This window comes from Dasypus novemcinctus, chromosome 21 (assembly GCF_030445035.2).
Source record: "Dasypus novemcinctus isolate mDasNov1 chromosome 21, mDasNov1.1.hap2, whole genome shotgun sequence".
Classification (NCBI taxonomy): Eukaryota; Metazoa; Chordata; class Mammalia; order Cingulata; family Dasypodidae; genus Dasypus; species Dasypus novemcinctus.
The window spans coordinates 27,929,536-27,952,832 of record NC_080693.1 but is presented as its reverse complement, the minus strand read 5'-3'; the positions used below and the strand labels follow the sequence as shown (position 1 = coordinate 27,952,832).

General features: G+C 49.2%; 1 protein-coding gene and 1 non-coding gene across 2 annotated transcripts in view; one reads left to right on the top strand and one right to left on the bottom strand.

Moving 5' to 3' along the window:
• Positions 1-23,297, bottom strand: part of LOC101420914 (uncharacterized) — a 90,195-nt gene that overhangs the window by 29,214 nt on the left and 37,684 nt on the right. The window contains exon 2 of the transcript XR_009182360.2: positions 8,970-9,110. This is a non-coding gene — a transcript (uncharacterized protein). The remainder of the gene's footprint in view (positions 1-8,969; positions 9,111-23,297) is intronic.
• Positions 863-23,297, top strand: part of SLC13A5 (solute carrier family 13 member 5) — a 32,262-nt gene continuing 9,827 nt past the window's right edge. The window contains exons 1-8 of the mRNA XM_058283738.2: positions 863-1,250; positions 1,606-1,726; positions 9,975-10,103; positions 10,385-10,521; positions 13,072-13,253; positions 15,668-15,836; positions 17,477-17,596; positions 22,850-23,065. Of these exons, the coding sequence (XP_058139721.1) occupies positions 1,625-1,726; positions 9,975-10,103; positions 10,385-10,521; positions 13,072-13,253; positions 15,668-15,836; positions 17,477-17,596; positions 22,850-23,065 (1,055 nt within the window). The 5' untranslated portion in view covers positions 863-1,250; positions 1,606-1,624. The remainder of the gene's footprint in view (positions 1,251-1,605; positions 1,727-9,974; positions 10,104-10,384; positions 10,522-13,071; positions 13,254-15,667; positions 15,837-17,476; positions 17,597-22,849; positions 23,066-23,297) is intronic.

Here is a 23,297-nt window from a genome sequence, read left to right as displayed (position 1 = left end):
AGAGAAAGCGTGCCTGCACAGTGAGCCAGTGCCCACGTGGTGAGCCGAGTGCCCGTGCAAGTGCACGCGTGGTGAGCCAGGGCCGGTGCAGTAAGCTGAGTGCTCGTGTGGTGAGCTGAGTAACTGTGTGGTGAGCCAGTGCCGACGCAAATGAGTCATACAGCAAGATGGTGATGCAACCAAAGGGAGATGAAAGGGAGACTCAAAGCGAAGCACAGCAGAGGCCAGGAACTGAGGTGGCACAATTGACAGGGAACCTTTCTCCACATCAGAGGTTTCCGGGATCGAGTCCCTCTGAATCCTAGAGAAAGATGACAGGAGAAGACAAAAAGAGAAGTAGATACAGAGGACCACACAGTGAATGGAGACAGACAGCAAAAACAGCGGGGGAGGGGTGGGGTGGGGAGGGGGGACGAATTGGGTGAATGAGAGAATGGTGACTATTAAAGGGCATGAGGGCCGCAGAGGGGTGTGTGTGTGGGGTGTGGGGGTGTCCTTGGATGGAAGGCATGACCAATGACAGTCAGGTGTGATTCTGGACCTGTTGATGCCGTGGAGGCTGAGATGCATCCAAGCTGAAGAGTTGAAAAAGGGAGATCTGGGGCTCTAGGCGAGTGGCTGGACTGGAGTCGGCTGTGGTAAACCACAAGCGATGATGAGACTCCCCCCAAAGAAAGCGCTAAAGAACAAGACAGGAGGGCAGAGGAAGAAAGTAAGAGGTGGTGGTGTCTTTCTCTCGTCCTGTCTCCAGCGCCAAAGTCACAGCTGAACGCCAAATAGGCGTTGGGTACAGGTTGCTGAGGGCCGAACACACGCCTTGCGGTGTGGCCTGGATCGAGGCCTTCCCCTGCAGCTCTCCCTTGTCCTCAGTGAAAGGGCCGTGGCCGCCCGGCCCCGGCGGGCAGCAGCAGTTGCTGGGGCTCAGCCGGGCGCTCGGAACGGCGCGCGCCCTGCCCGGCGGGGCGTCGGCGGGAGGCGGTTGGAGGGTGAAAACCGCCCAGAGCGCGGGCCGGGGGGTCCCGCCCTGCTGACCGTCCTTGGAGAGCGCCCCGGGTCGAGAGCAGCGCGGACGTGGCGGGGAAGCCCGGCGAGGCTGCGGGAAGAGGGATCGCGGCAGGAGCGCCGGGACTGGGGTGGGGGGGACGCACAGAGCGAGCCAAAGGGAGCGAGACTGGAGACTTTCACCAGGGAGATCCAGAGGCCGGTGGAGAATTTGGTCTGGGATCCCTCCAGTGCCCGGGAAAGAGTAGGTGCGGACGCAGGAGGGGAGAACTCGCACACGCACACGTACGCTGGCAGGAGGAATCCGGGGCGCGCCGGCGCCCTGGGCAGCGCAGGGGGGGCTTGGAGAGCGTGAGCTCCCGGGACCCTAGTCGCCCCTGGAGGGCTCGTTGGAAATTTGAGCCCTCGGACACGGTTGAGGGAGTTGGGGGCGGGAGCACCCTCTCCGCGCCCCCAACCCTGCGGGGAGGCCTTCCCACCCGACCGCAGGGAGGCCCCACCGTGGGGGGCGGAGTTGTCACTGCCCCCCGCCCCCCCACCGGGGACTGCCGGCCCCTTCTTAAAGCCGCGGAGCCTCCAGCTGCCCCTCACTCTCTTCTCCAGCTAGTCTCTCTCCGGCGCCATGGCCTCGGTGCTGATCTACATAAACAAGTTCAAGAACTTCGTGATCTTGTTCTTCAGTCCGCTACTGCTGCTGCCACTCATCATTGTGAACCCCGCAAAGGTCAGTTGCGCTCCGGGCAGCCTAACGGACCCTGGGCGCGCGTTGCCTAGCAGCGGGGACCGAACCCCGGAGCACCGAACTGGCGCGCGAATTCCGGGGCAGTACAGCTCACCCGGAGTTTGTCCACTTGGGAGCGCCGGTTGGAGGTGCCGGGAACCCCGAGGGACACGCAGACTCCGGGTCCCACCGACCTCGGGATTCAGTGTTCGCAGTGCGAGATCAAGGACCGTCCCAGCAAGCACAGAAACCCCGAAGTGCGCACAAAACGGGGCTCGCGTTCCAGCACTGAATCTCCCCAGAAAAACGCTCTTTGGACGCTTCTTTCGTTACCCCCTCTCTCCTGTCTTCCCTTAGCCAGTGGGGACTTCTCAGCTCTAAGTGGCTTCCCAGGTAGGGAGCCACATGCAAAGATCATCACCTAAGTGGATTCTGAGAGCTGTCTGCCACTGTCTGGCTCTTCTTGGGCCTCAGTTTCCCTGTCTATGATCAGCTCTAAAACCTGGGGAAGCCAAAATTCTGCTCTAGACTTGAAAGGCAGGTCAGGGTTGGTGTGCTTTGCTGGCTGCCTGCTGTGGCAAGAGGTGGGAGATGTTCCCAGAGCTCACGCCTTGGGTGGCAGAATCCTGGGTTGCAGGGAAGCTCCTTCTCATTCCCTGGACTCCTGGTGCTCCTGAGAGGGAGGGAAGGAATGAATGGCCTTGGCCGCAGGGTGGAGACCGGCGGGCGCCCTGGCCCCCAGGCTCTGCTGGGCTGTATGCCGGCTGCTTGGCAGAGGCCCGAGGCCCGAGCTCTCTGAAGCCTTTTGTGACTCCCTGGCTGCTCTCCCCTCCTCATTCCCTCTTTTCAGCCTTTCACTCTCAGCCCAGACAGGAAACCTCCGGCTCCTCCCTCCTTCCCTGTCGCAGGCAGGTTTTGGAAACAGAGGAGCTCTTCAGGGGATATTGGGGGAGTGGGGCAGTCCTGGAGAGGTGGGTACACTGGGGTTGACGGAAAGCCAACCTGCAAGTGTGCTGACATTCACCATTCATGAAGCCCTGTGATCTTAGCCGAGCCCCAGCCCTCTCTGGGCTTTTGCCTGCTCTTCTGTACAATGGGACAGGGTGGCTCGGTTCTGACACATTAAGGCTTTGAGTGCTAAAAGGGATTATGGCGGTCCCTAGGATGGTGGTGGGGGAGGCAGAGAGGGGTCCTCTAGGTGGACTGAGCACAGAGCCTGTATAGGTCAAGGGCAGTAGGTCCAACTGGGGTGGCTCTTCAGTTGCCTGTATTTCCTCTGTAGAAAGAGATTTGGGGCTGTTGTCTGTGAGGGGCAGGCAGCTGGGCTGGAGAGCTGTGGCTTTCCTTTGGCTGGTGGGAGAGTGCTGTTCCCTGGAATAATTACAGCAGCTTGGCTGACTTTCCTGTCCTAGAAGAAAGGGTGACTGAGCCCCGGGATTCACACTCTGCCACACACACACACACCAACAACCCCTCTCCACGCTCACCTCTACACACACACAGGAGGGCTCTGAGCTGGGACCCTAACTCTGGGTGCGTGATTAACCTGACTTGGGAGTGGGGATTAGGAGAGGAAAGACTCGGGCAAGTAGTTCCAAAGGCTGCCGCAACGTGCAGGCAGGCGAAGGAACCTGGACCTCTCCACTCTTGTTTTGTCCTTGGGTGCCTTGGTTTTGGTAACCACTGAAGAGCTCCCTGGCCCTGCCTTCCCCAGCAAGGAAACCCAAAGGTACAGCAGCAGGGGAAAGAGTGGGGAAGCCAGTGACCTGGGCAGCCTGGCAGCAGAGTCAGCTGGGGGGGGGGGTGTCCCCGGGGCGCTGTCAACACCCCAGCCCCTTTCCTCCAGGCCTTCTTTCTTCCTTTCCTTCACCTTGCTTCCTTCCTGGCCTCATCTCTACTCCACTTTTTCTGCCCTTTTCCTGGATCCTTTTAAAAAATAGCTTTTTAATAAAACAAGTGATACAGTTTTTAAAATTTTAACAATTATTCTATTAGAATTGTAAAAAAAAAAGTCTTAACTCTGCAAAGTACAAAGTAGCAATAAGAACACCCTCATGTCCTATAACTTAGAAGCATTTTGATAGGCATCTTTCCATAAATCAATGACTTGATACCGTTCTTGCTATACACACTCACAATGCACACACAGACACACACTGTGCTTGCTCACCCTCATTTCTCACTAAGCAACATGCTATGGCCCCCCTTACTCATTAGTGAATATATAAATAATTAATTATCTACTCAGGTATTTGATATATATTTACCAAGGCCCACTATGTGCTAAGCACTGTGCTGGGTGAGTTTTTTCAATTTTATTTTTTTTAAGGAGGTACTAGGGATTGAACCCGGATCTTGTACATGGGAAGCAGGAGCTCAACCACTGAGCTATACCCGCTCCCTGCTGGACGTTGAATTTTACATCCCACTGTCTACTTCTATCTCATCTCATGCTACCAGAAGGATTCTGGACACTGAACACACCCACAAGGATGCTGCTCCTCTCTGGGGGCAGAATCTATCACATTCTTTACCATCACCCCCTATCCCACCAGACTTTTCTAACAGCCCCCTCCCTATTCTGCTGCTCCCACTAACACTGTGAAAGGATTCTAGACTAGGGAGGGTCAGTGGGATGGGTCACCTCCTGGGCTTCCTAGAGGTATATGGAGGTGAGAGGGCAAGGTTAGCCTGTGTCTCATTATCTTTTCTCATGGTCACATCTGGCATCTCCAGGAACTGTGCCATGAAAATTGGTTACACTTGCAAACTTTAAAGTAGACTTACTGTTTCTAAGTTTAGCAATTACAAATTTATGGAACACTTTTGGCTGCCATACATTAAGAGTAGTTGCTCTTAAATCCTCAATTTATAGATGAAGACTTCCAACAAGGTGGGAAAGGGGCTGGGAATGGCTGTCCCAAGAGGAAAGTGTATTTTATTAATGACATTATTTAACACATAATGACAAGAAGCAGCAGATTGATTTTTTGACAGTTTTGTTATTGTTTTAAAATTCTCTACAATGCACCTCCTTGTTGCTGCCACAGGGGGTGGGGTTGGGAATCACTCCACCGCCCACCCCCTTGATACACCACAGATGCCAAGGGCCAGAGAAGTTGGTGGCTGCCAAAGGCCAAATAATGGCAGATAGTGGACCTCAATCAAGTCTGTCTGGTGGCACAGACTGGTTTTGAACTTTACTGCCTCTAGCCCACTGGCTCTCAGCCAGTGTAGATTTCCCCACCAGAGGACACCTAGCCAAGACTGGAGACATTTTTGACACAACCGGGAGGTGTACTGTCATCTAGTGCATAGGGCCAGGGATGCAGCTAAGTGTCCTACAATGCACAGGACAGCCCTCACAACCAAGAAGAATCGGGCCCTAAACGTCAGTAGAGCTGACATTGAGGAATCATGCTTTAGAAAGTAGGAGGGGGTGTCTTAGGGTATGTGTGGGATTTTATGATCAACTGCATGATCCAGACAAGGAATTTCTAAATCTTATAATATTTTACCCACATGAAATATGCTTTTATGAGTGATGCTAAAAAGTGACATCTACATGTTTTTAGCAGTTGTATTAGTCAGTCAAAGGGGTGCTGATGCAAAGTAACAGAAATCTGTTGGCTTTTATTATGGGTATTTATTTGGAGTAGAAGCTTACAGTCTCAAAGCCATAAAGAGTAAGTTACTTCCCTCACCAAAGTCTGTTGCCACGTGTAGGTGCAAGATGGCTGCCAGTCTCTGTGAGGATTCAACCTTCCTCTTTCTCCTAAAGGCTCTGTGGTCCCAGATTCTTCCAATCTCAGCTGTAGGCTGGCATAAGGTTCATCTCTCTCTCCCTGGAGCTCACTTCTTTCCAGGCTTTCTCAGCTGTTCAGGCCTCTGGTCCCTTCAGCTGCAAACTATCAGGTAAACCTCCAGGCTCTCTCTCCAGGGCCTCTCTCCAGGGCTCCACCATCCAAAACTAAACTCTGTGTTCTCCTTTTCTGTGTATTTAGTTCCCTGTCTTTGAGCATCTGCTTATATAGCCCACAGCTGTAGGCTAGCTGTGGTGGGGACTCAAACAGAGCTACTCTAATGACGTGGTCAAATAAAAGCCCTAATCTTGGTTTAATAACATAGAAATGAAATCTCTGACTCTAATACAATCTAATAGGCCCAGAGGAACAGACCAGTTTACAAACACAATCCAATATCTATTTTTGGAATTCATAAACAATACCACACTGCCACACTCTACCCTCTGAATCCAAAAAATTTTACAATATTAAAACCTTAAATCAGTAACAATGCTAAGTACAAAAATCACACCTTAGTTTATAGAAATACACATTGTCTTAGGGTAAAGTCCAGTCTGGCTGTAGATCCCTGCAATTTACAAAGCAATTTATTTGCTTCCAATGTCAAAGGGACAGACAAAGGATAAACATTTGCATTACCAGGAGAAACTGGGAGGGTAACATGAGTCATGGGTCTCCTACAGTTCCGTAAATCTGCAGGGCATACTTAGATTTCAAAGTCTGAGAGTCGTTCTCAAGATGATGGTTTCTTCTCTCTGGGGCTTTATGGGGGCCCACCCTTACCACAGGCTTGCCCAACAGTTCCACCCTCATCAAGCATCTGGGTGGCAACCAATCTTCAGACCTCATCCAGACCTCATCCTCCCCAAGAGCGTTGGGGTGATGGCCACACTTTATCCAATCTTTGGAGTAGAGTCTCAATCCCCTTAGTAACGGAAGGGGGAAGCAACATTTTCCCTAATACCTGGTTTATAGGCCCAACCCTCTCAGAGCAGTGAGTTGGCAATCTGGCTTTCCAAAATCTATGGGGGCAGGCCCATCCCTCCAAACCTATGGGGTGTCAGCCCTTACTCTCCCCAACACTTAGGGAATGTGCTCCACTTTCTGTAGCCTGGGGTGGCATAAGTCTCCCTGAAGAGTAGGCTGGGACATCTACCCTCTTCAAATCCAGGGGCAAACTTATTCTCTCTGTACACATGGGTGGGGTTCCTCTCTTGGCCCAAGGAGATATCTTAATTCCAGGTCTCAGCTTCCATGGTTTTCCTCTTAAAGCCATTTTCCCTTCCATCTCTCCCCTGCATGTCTCTTTTAGTCCAGGCTGATAGCGATTTTGTTCATACGGCTCTCTCAAAAAGCCTGTTGGTTTAGCACACAGGAAGCAGGGGTCCAAGCCACTAGACAGTAAGACTTTCCATAAGTCTTTCCTGGATAACTCCATTTTCAATCCTGACTTTTAAGTTCCAAGTTTAGTTAATTTCTCAAACGGGGCACTATTGTCTGGGGGCTTGATTTCCAGAGACTTGAAATTTCTGGAATCAGTTTCTGGTTTCCTCCTGCCCAACAATTCAGTTCTTAGCTTATCTCTCTCATCTAGCATTTTGTTATAAGCTTTAAGGAGAAGCCAAGATGCATTCTCTTAGTTTACTTGTTAAGTTCTTCAGCTAATTGTCTAGGCTCACCATTTTCAAATTCTACCTTCCATAAAACACCAGGAGTTAATCTTGCTATGTTCTCTGCAACTTTAAAACAAGGATCACCTTTCCTCCAATTTCCAATAATAGTTTCATCATTTACTTCTAAGACCTCATGAAAAGTCTCTTTAGTTTCCATATTCCTATCAACAGTCTCTTCAAAGTAATCTAGGCATTTTCCATTAAGCATTTCATAATTCCTCCAAAAAAATACCCCATACCCATTTATAAAACCATTCCAGCATTTTAGTAATTGCGAAAGTACTTTCCCACTCCTCAATATCAAATTCTGTATTAGTCAGCCAAAGGGATGCTGACACAAAATACCAGAAATCTGCTGGCTTTTATAATGGGTATTTATTTGGGGTAGTAGCTTACGTCACAAGGCCATAAAGAGTAAGTTACTTCCCTCACCAAAGTCTAAGGCCACGTGTTGAAGCAAGATGGCAGCCAGTCAATGTGAGAGTTCAGCCTTCCTCTTCCTCCTAAGGCTCCCTGGTCCCAATTCTACCAATCTCAGCTGTAGGCTGGCATAAGGTGTCTCTCACCCCAGGGCTCATTTCTTTGTAGGCTTTATCAGCTGTTCAGCTGCAAACTATCCGGTGAACGGCTTGGCTCTCTCTCTGGGGCTCCAGCGTCTGAAACTAAACTCTCTGTGTGCTTCTTTTCTGTGTATTTACTCCCCTGTCTTTGATTGAGCATCCATTTATATAGCCCACAGCTGTAGGCTACCTGTCGGTGGGCACTCAAACCAAGTCATCCTAATGATGTGGTCAAATAAAAGCCCTAATCTTCATTAAATAAAGTAAAAGTGAAACCTCTTGAGTCTAAAACAATCTAATATGCCCAGAGGAATAGACCAGTTTACAAACACAATCCAATATCTATTTTTGGAATTCATAAACAATACCAAACTGCCACAGCAGTGCTGTCCCAGCTCTGTTCAGGTGAATGTTAGCCACCCCATCCATTCCTTTATAGGATTTGCTGAACATCTCTTAAGTGTCACGCCTATGCTGGAGGCTGAGGACAGAGTGTATTGACAAATGCTGTTTCTGTTCTCAGGTTGCTCCCTCTTTGATGGTTGGGACAGTTAAGGAAAGAAACAGTGTGGGGAGGGTGCTCAGAGGAAGAGCACAAACCCAGACACGGGTCAGGGAAGGCACCGAAGAAGGAACACTGGGTTGCCCGCTGAGTACTTGTTGCCGGCCAGGCTACGAGTGTGAGAGGTGGTGGCTGGGAGAGGGAAAGCACTGGAACTCGGTTCTTGCATATGTGTGGGTTGTAAAGGAGATGAGGCTTGAGGCATTGACAGGCCCGGCCTGTCACAGAGGGTCTCCTAAGTCATGTGAAGGCATTTGGGTTTTGTTCTGAAAGCAGCAAGAGACTTTTAAACAAGGGAGTACTGTGATTGGGTTTGCAACAGAGGAAAAGGAAACCTGTGGATTGATGGAAGTAGGTAGATCAAATTAGGAGATAGTTGCAGTGATCCAGGTAGGATATGATGTGGCCATGAGGATGAAGATGGGAGGGGCAAAGAGGTGAGGCACTAAGAGGGTAGAATCTGTAGGTCTTGGTGACTGATTTAACTGGAAGGGGCGATAATGAGGGGGACGATGGAGTCTGGTTTACTAACAATGATTATAATAAAAATTTTGATCAAACATAAAACAAACTGGAGAGGAAAGTATCTTTGTCTACATTTTAATAAATGATGAGACTGAAACTTAAAGATGTTAAATTACTTACCCAAAGTCCACTGATGAGTAAGGGGCCAGGGCAGTAAGTGCTTGCATCTGAAGCCAGGTCAGTCTCACTCCAAAGCCCAACTCTTTGTGCTCCAGCTTCCTGCTGCCAAGATCCCAGTGGTTACTTGGCTAAAAGATGTGACTAGACAGTTCACAGAAAATTAAATACAAATAGTAAAACTTGAAACCCTTTTAATTAGACAGATACTAATGAAAACACCAAGCACCATCTTCTAAATTGTAATAAAAAACAAAAAAAGAAAAAGCTGGCTGGTTCTGGAGGACTGGTTTACATGAGCATTTCTGAGAGCAGTGAAAGTTGGAGTGGCCCTTCGAAGAAAGGAGTTTGGAATAGGTACCAGGAACTCAAGGATCCTCTCCTGAAGACCGATTTAAAAATAGATGAGCCACATAAAGTAGGGCGAGGATCACAGCATCATTTTAAGGGCAAAAAAGAAGTAACATCTACTCAACTGCAGGAGGGCAAAGGAGAATGAATTGATTTGTCAAACTCAGGGAATAGTTCCAGTTTTTAAAATGATCAATAAGAAGATATGTAGCCATATGAAAAAAATGCCTATGATAGAATGTTGGATGGAAAGGAATTAGAAAAGAAAGAGTACATGGAGGAAACTGTGCTTAATTTGCAAAATGGAGCAGAATTGGACTTTGCAAAAGGCTTTCATTTAATCTGTACAGCAGGTCATTGAAAGTGGTTTCTTCATCTCCTCCCCTCCATTATTATGGCTGTCGTTGTTATTTCCTTTTGGGTGTTGAGGAAAAGATGAAAGTTCTTGTCTGGGATTGCACAGCTGGGAAGCAAGGGGCAAGAGTCTTTTGATAATAGATCCTGTGACCTCCTCACTGTTCTAAATCTAGAAAGCTGTGGGGACCAGGGGTGGGGAAGCAGGGTGACATCACCTGTTTGGGCAGTTCCTGCCTACTGCTGTCCTGAATGTCCCGGGGGTAGGGACGTGGGCACAGCGGCAACATGCTGTCTCTTCAGTTTGTCAGGTGTGCATATGTCGTCATCCTCATGGCCATCTACTGGTGCACAGAAGTCCTGCCTCTGGCTGTCACCTCCCTCATGCCTGTCTGCCTTTTCCCACTCCTCAGGATTCTGGATTCCAAGAAGGTGAGCAGACCCAGGGCAGCCAGGTGGCTTCCTGGTTCTCCCACTGGCTTTCTCCGGAGCTCTCTCCCACGAAGCCTCAGCCTGGGGTTGGCCAGGGAAGCTGCCTGTGTGGGTTCTCCCTGGCATCGAGACATACCGCTTGAACCTCCATTTCCATTCCAGGCTGTCTTTGAAGGCAGCATCTGGCCTGCTTGCCTATCTCTGGGGTCTTGGGTGGTCCTCGGCCCAAACAGTGTGTGGCTGGAGGGGCAGCCCTGACCTGGCCTCCATCCACTCTCCAGGTATGTGTGCAGTACATGAAGGACACCAACATGCTGTTCCTGGGTGGCCTCATCGTGGCTGTGGCCGTGGAGCGCTGGAACCTGCACAGGAGGATCGCCCTACGCATGCTCCTCTTGGTGGGGCCCAAGCCCCCACAGTAATTATGCCTTCTCTCTCTTTCCATGTGGCTTTGTGTGGGCCTCCCACCAGGGAGTGGGGTGTGGCTCAGACCAGATTACCCACAGGCAAGGGCTGGCCAAGGTGGCCTTGGCAGGCTGGCCCTGGGTGGGGCATGCTATAATCTTGGCTGGGAAGTCCAGCTGTATGGGCAGTGGTGACTGGTGCATGGTGAGGTGCAGCTCCTCTGAACTGCAGAGGAGGCAGTTCAGGAGGGTCCTTGCATGTTTGGAAGATGTCTTGGGGAAGGAAGCTGCAGGTCCCATAGGAGGGTGGTGGCTGGATCAAGCCATGTCTGAGAAGGGGGGTTGTGGGGAAGGCAGGTCAGAGGTGGCCCACCTCCCTAGTTCAGGGGGAGGCAAAAGGATCATCCTTCCAAAGCTGGGATGTCTATTCCTCTTGGAAAGAATCCTTACTTCATCTTCCCTGCTATCACGCAGTATCTCAGCTCTCATCCCTTTCCTAAGATCTCCCCCACCAATGTGGTCAAAATAGTCATAATAACCCAGGTACAATATAGTGAGTATCTACAGTGTCCCAGGAATGATCTTAGGAGCTTTATCTGTATTACCTCCTTCAGTTCTCACCACAACTCTGAGATGGATATTATTCCCACGACTCTACCCCTTTCCCCCATGCATTTTATAGACAAGGAATTTGAGGCAGAGGTTCGAGGATCTGTTGATGGTCCATTCCAGAATGTGGCCTAATGGGGATGAGACCCGGTCTGTCTGATAAGGCCATGCTTCCTTCAATTACAAACTCAGGGTGCATCTTTGTTTTGAAGCAACAGGCTCCCTAAGTGATGGTGCATTCCCAGCCCAGTCCTTGGAAGCAACTCTTGGTTAGACTCCAGTAAACACCTCCAGTAATGTCCACGTGTCAGGGACTGACTGTGCTAGGCCCTGAGCAGACAATGATTCTGGACCTGTCCTCCAGGCTGACCAATGCCCTGAGCGCCCTTTGTGCCTTGAGCAGACTCTTCCTGAAGAGAGGTTTTGTGGTTTTCCTAATCTCCATTATCCTCAGGACATGGATCTCTTCTGGTGATTGGTTTACAGAATCAAAGCAAAAGCTGTTATATTTTCTCGAATTGTGAGACCTCAGAGAAGTAGACCTGAGGGTCCCCAGAATTCTTGTTCTCAAGATTCTTTCTGAGTGGCCTGGTTTTCTCCATGGGTAGGTGGGAGGCTGCTATAGTGGATCTCATTCTGGAGTGTGCTTGAGAGCTTTTGCTTCCAATCCCATGAAATTCACAGATGGCTTCTTTGCTCCCTCCTGCCTCCTCCTCTGAGTTCAGGCTCCTGCTCTCCATGGCACTGCCTGTCCTGGGGGTGACCTTTAGGTCAAGGCCCCCTGGGCCTTCTAAGACAACTTGCATTCATGCAAACTCTTGCCCTCTCAGATTCTGCCTCCTCCTAGCCTGGATCCCAGCCTCTGTTCTTATGCGACCAAGTGTGGAACGTCTTGGACCCTCGTGCAGTGCAGCCCTTAGATGGCTTCTTCAGACTGCTACCCCCAGGCAAAGGAAGGCCTGGAGGAGCCTGGCAGCAGAGGGGCCCTGAGGCAGATTGCAGTGGAGTTCCATTCAGCCAGCCCTCCTGAACTCCTGTTCCTGGCCTTGTGCTGTGGTGTGTGGAAGCCATGGAGAGGAATCAAATCCTGCCCCTGAACTTGAGGAACTCACATATAGGGAGAGAGCAGACATGGGAACAGGTCCTCAGAATCTGGTACTGTGAGGAGTGTAGGATGCAGGATCAAGAAACGTGTGGTCAGCCCAATGTGGTGTTGGGAGGGAGGCCACAGAGAAGGGACAGTTGGCTGGGCATGTTTTGAGGGACTACAAGGAGTTTCTAGGCAGATGGCAGAGGAGGGAAATGGGATATTGTAAGTGAAGGGAACCTTTTTTGTGAATCTTGTCTGTTGGAGTTGGTCCATTGCAGAGTGGAGGGTGGGGGGAGTAGGTAGGGGTTCAGCCACGAGGGGGTCACACTTCCCAAAGCTCCCCCCTAGGTTTGCCCTACCTGAGAAGGCTTACTTGATGTAGCCCTTCTGAACTTACGAGAGGATTAGCAGGGTCTGAGGCAGGTGGGGATTTTTATATAGAAGTGGGAAGTTGAGGCTACCTGCATGGAGAGCTGCTCCAGTACCACCCCTTCTCTGAGCTCACCAATGTCCTGGTCATCAGGGTGCCTGTGCTCCCCCAGCTCGACTGAGAGCTCCTTAGGACCATGACTCTTATTGAGGCTTCTTGGTGACACCAAGCAGCCAACAGAGTAGAAATAATGTTAGTGGGAGAGAGATGGAGGGAGAAAGGAAGAAAGAAAAGAAGGAAGAGGAAGGAGAGAGGCAGGAGATGCACTGAAACTGTCACCACCTATTAGAATATCCAATTGTTGAATGAAATTAGCCCCAGAACTTGCTCCTGGCCCCTTGTATTCCTGCAGGGTAGACCTAGTCCCCACTTGCTCCCTGGGAGCTAGAGGTGGTGGGGGATCCTCAGGCTTCCCTCTGTGTCCCTCCTCTGCAGGCTGATGCTGGGCTTTATGATCATCACAGCCTTCCTGTCCATGTGGATCAGCAACACGGCCACGACCGCCATGATGGTGCCCATTGTGGAGGCCATGCTGCAGCAGATGAACGCCGCAAGCACAGCCTCTCTAGCTACCCCAGATGCTGTGGAGCTCAAGGAAAAGAGTGGGACTGTGACAGGTAAGCCTCTGGCCAGGAGGTTGTAGGAGTCCACAGTGGCACCCTTCCCCTACACTGTCAAAAGCTTTGGCCACCTCCTTCTCCCTCCCTGCTTCCTGGACTACTCCTTTAAAGAGGCTGGTTTAGTTTCCTGGCTGTAAAATGAATATCGTGTAATGGGTTGGCTTAACAACAGGAATTTATTGGCTCATGATTTCAGAGGCAAGAAGACTAGCACCTCCTGGAGTCAGTGTCTTCTGGCTGGCTGCAATCTTTGGGGTTCTTTGGCTTTCTGTCACATGATGGCATCATCTCCTTTCTCTTCTGGGTTCTTTTAGCTTCCAGCATCTGGCTAATTCCTGTGGCTTCCCCTTTCTCACTTCAATTTCCTTTGCTTATAAGGACTTCGGCTATTAAGGTCCACTCTCATTCAATTTGGGCACCGTAACTAATAACATCTTGAAAAAGTTCTATTTACAAATGAAACAAGGTGTTGGGACCTGGACATGCCTTTTGTGGGTGACATGATTCAATTCCTAATAGTCTGACCTCTGAACTCTGAAAAGTCCTGTTTTTCCCACATGCAAAATACATTCATTCCACTGCAACATCCCAAAAGCCTTACGTCATTTCAGTAACAATGCTAAGTACCAAGATTCATCAAAATCAGTTATGAGTGTGGTCTGTTCTGAGGTAAAACTCGTATGTCCACTGGTCCTCTGAAACCTAGAAAATAAACTATCTGTATCTGATACACATAGGATAAACATTTCCCTTCAAGAGGAGAGAAACTGGAAGGGAAACAGGGGTCTCTGATCCTACACAAATCCAAAACACAGCAGGGCAAACTCCATTAGATTCCAAGGTCTGACAGCTCTGGATTGCTGCCTTGTGCTCTGGGTCTGTTGGAGCAGCACCACCACACCTTCCAGGTGCTTGCACAGCAGCCATGCTCTCCTGGAACAAGGCCCTACGCCCTCTGATCATTGGGATGGTGATCAGGCTCTCTTCGAATGCCAGTGCACAGGCCCTGCAATCTTTTTCTTTCCCCTCCTCTTTCCTCCCACTTTTTTCTTCTTCTTCAACTACCTCATTGTTAGCCGTATTGGATTAAGGTTCACCCTTATACAGTTGGGACACACCTTAGTAACATCTTCAAAGGTCCTATTGACAAATGGGTTCACACCCACAGGCTTGGGACCTGAACGTGCCTTTTTTTTTTTTTTTTTTTAAGGCGGTAGTGGGGATTGAACCCAGGACCTCACACATGGGAAGCAGGTGCTCAAACACTTGAGTTACATTGGCTCCCCAATGAGAGTTGGTGTTTTTGTTTGTTTGTTTTTAGGAGGTACCGGGATCATACCTGGGACCTTATACATGGGAAGCGAGCTCTTAACCACTTGAGCTACATCCATTCCCCCCGAACATGCTTTATGTGGAGGTGATTCTACTCCCAACACAGGCATACACAAAAATGTTTAGAAAATGCTGTTTCCATGAGTTTTAGGAATGTGATTATTGCATATAAGTTAGATCTTGGTTCATTTCCTTTAGTAGAACTTAAAACAAAGTGTCACCTAAGTTCCCATCAATCACAGTAATCCACAAGTGTTCATTTGATTATTCATTCAGGCATCATCAAACATCTATTGAGCACCTACTGGTTGCCCCCTCATCCTTTGCTACTCCTACTCATCCTCAGGGAGGCTTTCTCTGACCTCCTTGAATAGGTCAAAGCCTTCTGCTCTCTGGTCCTACAGGTATTGGGGTGGGTTGTCCAATGTTTGCTTCCCTACTAGGCATTCAGCTCTGGGAAGGCAAGGATGGTGCCTGCCTTGTTCAATACCCTAACCCTAGGGCTCAGCACAGGGGAATGAAGGGCTCATGGCTGATCACCTGGTTTTCAGACCTGAGATATGGTCCTGGGGATAAAAAGATGAGTAAGTTACATTCATAATGCAGTACCTTATGGAGCCCCCAGTGAGGCAAAATAAATAGGACCCTAGTACAAAATGCTGACTTGAGGGAAGCTATGTGAATACCATAAGTCAGCCACCGAGGGAGCTCAGAAAGGAGAGAGAACTTGCAAGAAGGAGAGGAGGTTTGAGATGGATTTGGGCACCCCAGAAGAGCTGGTGGCGATGAGCTGGAGCATAATAGCAAGGAGGCAGGAAGTATGGGGCATGGCAGCTGAATTTGGATGGAATACCAAGGATAATTTGGGAAATGATGAGAAGTGACTTTGGTAAGGCAGATGAGACCAGAAAACAAATTGGGGCAGTAGGCTGAGGAGAATACATGTAAGGATCCAGGAGAGCTGGGATACCCCAATCCTCAGGTTAGCAGCAGAGTCAGGAGCTGGGGGTGGGCAAGTGGTCCCCATGACTGGCTCAGGTCTATCTGCCTTCAGCTGTCATCTCATGTCTGCACCACAGGGAACCAAGAGATTTTTGAAGATCCCACCACGGTGCAGAAGGAGGAAAAAATCAAGAAGAATGTGGCCAAAGGCATGACACTGTGTGTGTGCTATGCGGCCAGCATCGGAGGCACTGCCACCTTGACTGGGACGGGACCCAATGTGGTTCTCCTGGGCCAGATGCATGAGTGAGTCACTGGCTGTACCTTCTGGGGACAAGAAAGCAAGTCCTAGGACTGGAGGAATCTACTCACCTCTCCCTCCTCCACAGATGGGGAGCCTGGTGGGAGTACAGATGTGTCCCTGTCCTGCCTCTGTGCTCTGGCTCCGCTGTACCTACCTGTAAGCCCTCATAGGGGCTGGGGAGCTAATACAGTTCACAGACCTAGTGGAGTTAATACCCAGGGGTGGGTTAAATTAAGACCAAATTTGCTTTGTGCCCTGAGGTGAGTTCTGCCTTTTTACCCTGAGCTGCAGATTCTTGCTCAGAGAGAGAATGTGGTTTAAACTCTAATCTTAAATTATGGGAGATGACAACATTTTCCAGATCCAAGAATTCTTAGTTAAAACTTGCAGAATATAGAACCATAAAATACACCCCCCCACACTCCCTTTGCTCACCTCCTTTAATTGTCAGTGGTGATGGTCCTATGATATTGGATATCTATAGATAGTATATGGGGTTGGGGGTCAGGTCACTCATTTCTTCTCCTTCTCATTCACTATTGCCCTACTAATCACCCTTGAGGTGGTATGTCCCTCAAGGGCAATTAGCCCTTGTGAGGCCCCAGGTAGACCAAAGGGGAGATGGTTTGGAATTTTCCAGCTGTGGCCACAAGGGGACTCAAGCCATGAGGACCCCAGCCCTGGCCTGGCCTTGTGCTGGGTGGGATTGGGATCTTGGAAGTGAGAGAAACCAAGACCCTGCCCGCTGGGAACTCATGGTCTGCTGAGGGTGGCAGATGCAAAGAGGGTTCCACTTGGACATGGTATATACAAATTGCAGTGGGTAGGAAAAAAAATAAGATAGTCCTTGTCTTCTGAAGACAAGAGCCCTGGACAGGGGTGGGAAGGACTAGTGGCACCAGATCTAGGAGGTGGAAGGGACAGGCCTAGATCCTGATGAGGTAGAAGCTTGAGGTTCAACAACTAGACTGTTTTTGATATTGGGAATATTTTCTTTAATGATAATTGTACTGTTCTCAAATTCCTTTGGGAAAAGCAGCCTTTGTCAGCTGAATGAGGAAAGGTCTGTGCCTACTTTTGCACCCTTGACTGAGGGGAGCAGCTGTTGGAGTTAGCAGAGGAGCTGGAGTTGGGAGAAGCTGGGATTGGAGTAAACTTGCTGCAGCCCCCAGGTGGTATCTCCTGGCCCCACCCTGGGATGCTTTTGAGATCTGCTTTTCTATGAGGGAGCCCTTCCCTTGTAGAAATCCACAGAATGAGGATTCTGAGGAGTCTGGAAACTCCTGAAACTGTTGGCCAAATCATGTCCCTGAGTGAATATAGGTATATAGGTGCATTTTCTGGAGGCAAGAGCCATGGATATCATGAGACGCTCAGCTGATCATGCTTCAGGCTCCTCTTGGTCTGTAATCATGATCCCTGGCCCCAAGTTGATTTAGGGAGTAGTCCTGGAGGAGGGACTTGTCTGAATGTGGCATGAGTCCTGGGTGTCAGTATAGGACATGGTCCCCACTGCAGCCCATCTGAACTCTCGGGGTCTAGCTGCTGTTCAGCCTCCACCCATAGGGTGCCCCATGGGTGGCCTCAGCTCTCTTCAGCTCAGCTTCTGGCTTGAGATGTGGACCAATATTTCTCCTTTCAGACTGTTTCCTGACAGTAAAGAAGTGAACTTTGCCTCTTGGTTTGGATTCGCCTTCCCCAATATGGTGATAATGCTGCTGCTTTGCTGGCTATGGCTCCAGTATATTTTTCTGAGATGCAAGTAAGTTTGAGCTGCTTATGTCACACCCCTGCTGAAAAACTTTCAGACTCAGTAAGTGAGTCTACAAAGTTCTTCAGGTCTGGGACCAGGCTGTTTCTCTAACTTCATCTCCTGCTAGACTGTCCTCCCATCTGGGCCCCCAAGGCTGTTAGCTGAGCCTTGGCTCATGCTGTTCTTTCTTCCTGAAATACCATTTCCTATCTTCCTACCTTCTCTGCCTGGTAAAAGTCTCACCTGGTAAAAGATACCTTTCCTGACTTTCCCTACCTCCACTTCATCTCGGAACAATTACTTGCTAACTCCTCTTGGCTGCCCCTGGGCCTTTTATAGCCCTATCACTCTGTGTCTATATCCATGTTCCAGTGCTGCCCCTTCCCCTCGACCTTGAGCTCCTCAAGGACAGGGCCTTCAGTATGTCCTCTCTGACCCCTGTACCCAGCACAATTCCTGGACCAGGAAGCATGAGTAGGTATGCCATCAGTGTGAGTAAATGCAATTAAGGAGATGCTTGTCCCTGTGGGCCAAATATACACTGCTGGACAAGCATCCATTTGGCAGCATGTATCCATTAGACCAGGTGATAGCAAATCTGTTAATATCCAAGTCATTCTAGACCCAGGTCTTTACTGAATGCCTGTCATGATCCCAGAAGCACGCCAGGTTCTGGAATGTTTACTTTCCTATTCCCAGGACACTGGCAAGTTTCCCAAGAGTCAACCTTGATAGCAGTTAGACTTTGGACAAAAACCATGTGTGGCTAATAAACACTTAAAAAGAGCTGTTATTTTTTTTGTAGCTTTATTGAGATATAATTCATGTACCATACAATTCACCCATTTAAAGTGTACAATTTAGTGATTTTTAGTATATTCAGTTGTGCAACCATCACCACAATCAATTTTAGAACATTTTCATCATCTCCTAAAGAAACCCTGTACCATTTAGCTACACTCTCCCAATCGTCCCATCACACTCTGCCCTAAGGAACCACTAATCTACTTTCTGTCTGTATGGATTTCCCTATTCTGGATATTTGATATAAGTGGAATCATAAAATATTTGTCCTTTTGTGACTGACCTCTCTCACATAGTATAATGTTTTCTTAAACGTTCTCTTAAATGTAGCATAATGTTTTCAAGGTTCATCTGTAGCATAGCATGCATCAAAACTTCATTCCTTTTTACAGCTGACTAATATTGCATTATATGGATATAACATATCATGTTTATTCATTTGTATAATGGTGGGCACTTGGTTTGCTTCCACCTTTTGGCTATCATGAATAGTGCTGCTATGAATATTCATATACAAGTCAAGATGTTAGTTTAAAAGGCACGAAGGTCTTCTCACACTGGAATAGAGAGTATCTTGCTGTGAGCTACATGCTCTGCTCTGTTCCTTTATTCACAGGGAACTTGAGCTAAGTAAACACCAGGTGCCTATGCAACCAGAGGGAGGAGATCTCTGATTTGGGAGGCAAACCTGATTTAACGGGAAAAAACGAGAGGCATTTTTCTAGGTTTTCTGCTGAAGGAGGAACTGTTTTGAAAGATTGCCATTAAAAAATTGTTGTAACATGGGTGAACCTTGAAGATCTCATGTTGAGTGATATAAGCCAGACATACAAGGACAAATATTGTGTGATCTCACTTATGTGAAATAAAGATGCAAATTCATAGAGACAGAAGCAGAATACAGGTTACCAGAGGCAGGGGTGAGGATGGGGAATGGGGAATGGGGAGTTATTGCTTAATGGGTATACAGTTTCTGTTTTGGGTGATGGACAGTGTTGGTAATGGATGGTGATGATGGTAGCACAGCATGGTGAATGCACTTAACCACCACTGAAGTGTACACTTGAAAGTGGTTAAAATGGGAAATTTTATGTTGTACATTTATTACCACAATAAAAAAAAAACAATAGAACTGTACAACACAAAGAATGAACCCAAATATAAACTATGGGTTACAGTTAACAGTATAACTATAATAATATTGGTTCATCAGTCCTAACAAATGTACTGATGCAAAATGTTAATGATAGGGAAAACTGTGTGGGGGTAATATAAGAACTCTGTACTTTCTGCATGATTTTTCTGTATATCTACAACTGCTCTAAAAAATAAAATTGAATTTTAAAAAAACCCAAAAAATGTAGTATAATTTTAAAAAATCATAAGAATGAAAAGACTAGTAGTAAGTATCCTGCTGTACCACCCCACCCTGCCCTGTGTACAGGCCCCCAGTGAAAGGGAAGCTGCTCCTGTGGGCACATGCCTGCACAGCTTGGTTTTGATGGCAGCTCTCTTTACCTGGTTTTTCTCCCCTGCTCATTGACTGTCCTGCTCACTTGCTCACATCCATCCAGCAGGTCTATCAGTAGACCTGCCCCAAACCTGTTGTAGGGGCAGGTGGTGTCCACATTTCCCTATGGGTCAACAGTAATAATAATGACCAACATTTATTGACTGCTTATTAAGTGCCAGGCACTATTTTAAGCACTTTATATATATTAATCTTTGCAACAATGTGTGAGGTAGGTGCTATTATCTGATTTACAGATAGAAAACTGAGTTGCAGAGAAGTTAAATGATCCACCCATGCAAGGTTGTATAAATAGGAAGTAGTAGGACTGAGATTTTAACTCAGGTGGTCTGGCTCCAGAGACTGTGCCCTTAACCCACTACTGTTTGTCCCCTCTTGGGGATGCCAAGGTTGTTGTACCTGATGGCCTCTAGGTAGAGGCATAGTCAGGTGTCAGGAGCACTTGTGACCTCTCCTCAATGTGGGGGCTGCCTTGAAGCCCTGGGGCCAGTAGAGTTTCATCACAGAGCAAGACGCAGAGAAGCCTGGTACCAAGACTACAAAGGGCACCTTTAACTCCCGTCCTACCTGATGTGGACAGCAGGGAGCTCCCAGCTAAGAGGCTGAAGCTGCAGTTCACCTAGCCTGGCGCGGCCCCCTGTTAGGTCTTGACTGCAAGGAGCCTGGAGAGCATTTGCCACATAGGGATTCTGGGGCCTGCTCATCGTGATGGAGGTGCAGGGTTGGCTGCCCAGCCCCACCCCTGCCTGACAGCTCCTTGGCTCAGGAACCTCATTGACTAGGCGGGGAGCACAGCAGGCAGGGATGCAGAGTGGAGGGACTTGCATGTACCCATTTAGGTCCCAGAATGGGAAGGCAGAGGGCGGCTCTGAACACTCTACTTGAACGACGGGAACAAGGGAGTGTCCTGCCACACACCAATACCTGGTCATCTCCACCTTTGTCTGCCTGGACCACTGCCCCTGCACTGTCTCTTCTTGCCCTTATTTGAATCCCTCATTTGGAGAGCAATGTCAGGGTCACTGCCTCTAGCCTAATCCGTTGTCTGAGGCCACTTCAGCCCATCAGGGCCACAGACCCCTCGGGATCACCAAGAACTACATGGGATATTACTGCTGGTTTATACTCAACTTTTCTACCCCAAGCAACACCTTTAAAAAGGCAAAAGAATTCTGATCTCTGCCAAACCAAAGGCACTCAGGGATTCATGGACTCCTTCCTCTCCTTTGCTCTGCAGCAGATTCAGTCCAATTTCACCAGCAACGTGGTGAAAGACATTCTGGGGGCTCCCATGGGCAAACTGGATCCATTTATGTGCATCTCCTGCCAGCGATCACCACAGGAAGTAATCCAGAGATGAGAGTGAAGCTGCTTAGTGCAGGAAGGCCCTGAAGGCTGGTGGCACTGCTGAGGGGTCCAGCATGAATGACAGCAGGTGCAGGCAGCACCACAGTCTAGAGCCCTGAGCATATCAGAGACATGGAGCTGGCACCAGACCTGGGCTTGTTGTCCTTGGCTGGGCAGCTAGAAATGCCAAGGTCATCCTTTAGCCTAGAAATCTGAAGCCCTGGCTCAACCCAATAGTTTCTTGAATGACAAGTGGCAGCAGATAGGTGCTCGGTATGGCGCTGACTGCTGGGGGTGGGGTGGGAGCAATGAGGGCAGAGAGGCCTCTCCTACACTAGTAGAGAGTCCTGTCCATGCTGACCTGGGATCCCATCACTGCAGCTTCCTTTTCCAGCCACGGAGCACACTGGGAGGCTGTGTCTTGATGTCTTCACACCCTTGTGCTCCAGGCCATGCTACCATCACTGGCATGTCCACATGAACTGCACATGCACTGGCTTCTAGAATCATCACCTATTACATAAACCCCTTCCCTCCTATTAATTTTATCTTAGCGTCCCAGTAAAGACTCCCACATGGGAGAGCTTTCCAAGGACAATTCTTTTGGCCTTGCACACCATCTTTAGACTGAGTGGATGGAATATGTGAATGGAATACTCAGAGAACATCTTGGGTGCTGCTTCCTACACACCAGTGTCCCCAGTTACCTTCTCCCCAAGGCTTGGAACTCCCAGAAAATCCTCGTACATTCCTCCAAGAATCCCTCCTTTCTGCCCCTATATAGGCCCCTTCTGCCAATGGGCACTGGTCCTTGGGGAGCCCATCCAAGAGCAGGGCCTGGCCTGGCTTCTGTCCTGCCACAGCCATACCTGCTGCTAACCTGGGTTTCCTGGGTCCCTAATCCTACATCCCAGAACACAAGGACCCATCCACTCCTACCTGGCCAGTCTGCCTGGGCCTGTGTCTGTTCCAGGTAGCTCCTGAGCCACCTTGGTGATGGAGGCTGGCATCCCAACACCATCAAAGGAAGTTCCAGGCTGCAGTGAGGGGAGAAAGACTTGGGGAGCATGTGAGGGCACCCTGGTCATATCTCAAGAGGGCCCAGAATTTTTCAAGGCCTTCCCCCACAGAACCTGGACCAGCCAAACTCCAGGCAAACAGGCAGCTGCCCAATTTTTCTGGAGCTATGGCCTCCCTTACACTTATTCTTGCCTCCTCTCCTCTGCTCACCTGGTTCTGTCCAGCCTCCAATGTTCCTGACCATCCTCTCCTTTCCTGCTGCCTCTCAGACCTGGTGCCATCTCAGCCTCCCCTGGGCACACCCTCCAGCTCAGGAAGCACCCGAGGCATGCACTGGGCACACACAGCACTTCCTCTCAATAGTGACATTTCCCTGCTACATTCTGTGAGGTCAGTTAGGCAGTGAGAACAAGAGTGAGGAAGGCTCTCCAGGTCTTCCACAGCGGGAGAGAGGCATGCTGCGCACCTTTCTGTACAAAGTTCAGGCACTCAGTCAGCCTCCGAGCCCACCACCCAGTCCTGCCATTAACCACTTGTTCTCCCATCTTTTCATTCTCTAGTTTTAAAAAAGACTGTGTCTGCGGGGCAGAAAGGAGTGCACGGGAGGAGGCTGCCTACAATATCCTGCAGAATGAGTACCGGAAGCTGGGGCCTGTCTCGTTCGCCGAGCTCAATGTCATGATTTGCTTCACACTGCTCGTTGTCCTGTGGTTCACCCGTTCCCCGGGCTTCATTCCCGGCTGGATGTCGATTGCCTGGGTAGAGGGTAACACAGAGTAAGGCGTGTTGTGTGGAACCCTCTGGCTTAATACAGTGGGGTCTGCATGCTGCCCTTCTGGATTACAAGCCTGCTTTCTTTTGGAGTTGGGTTTCAGAGAGCGCCCTGTTGCCTTTAGGAGACTTTTTTCTCACCAGTCTTCACAAAAAGATACAGATGTGTTCCTGTGGTATCTCCTCCTTTTTCTGAGCAGACACTTGCCTGGCCAAGTAGGGTGGCCAGGGCTGTCA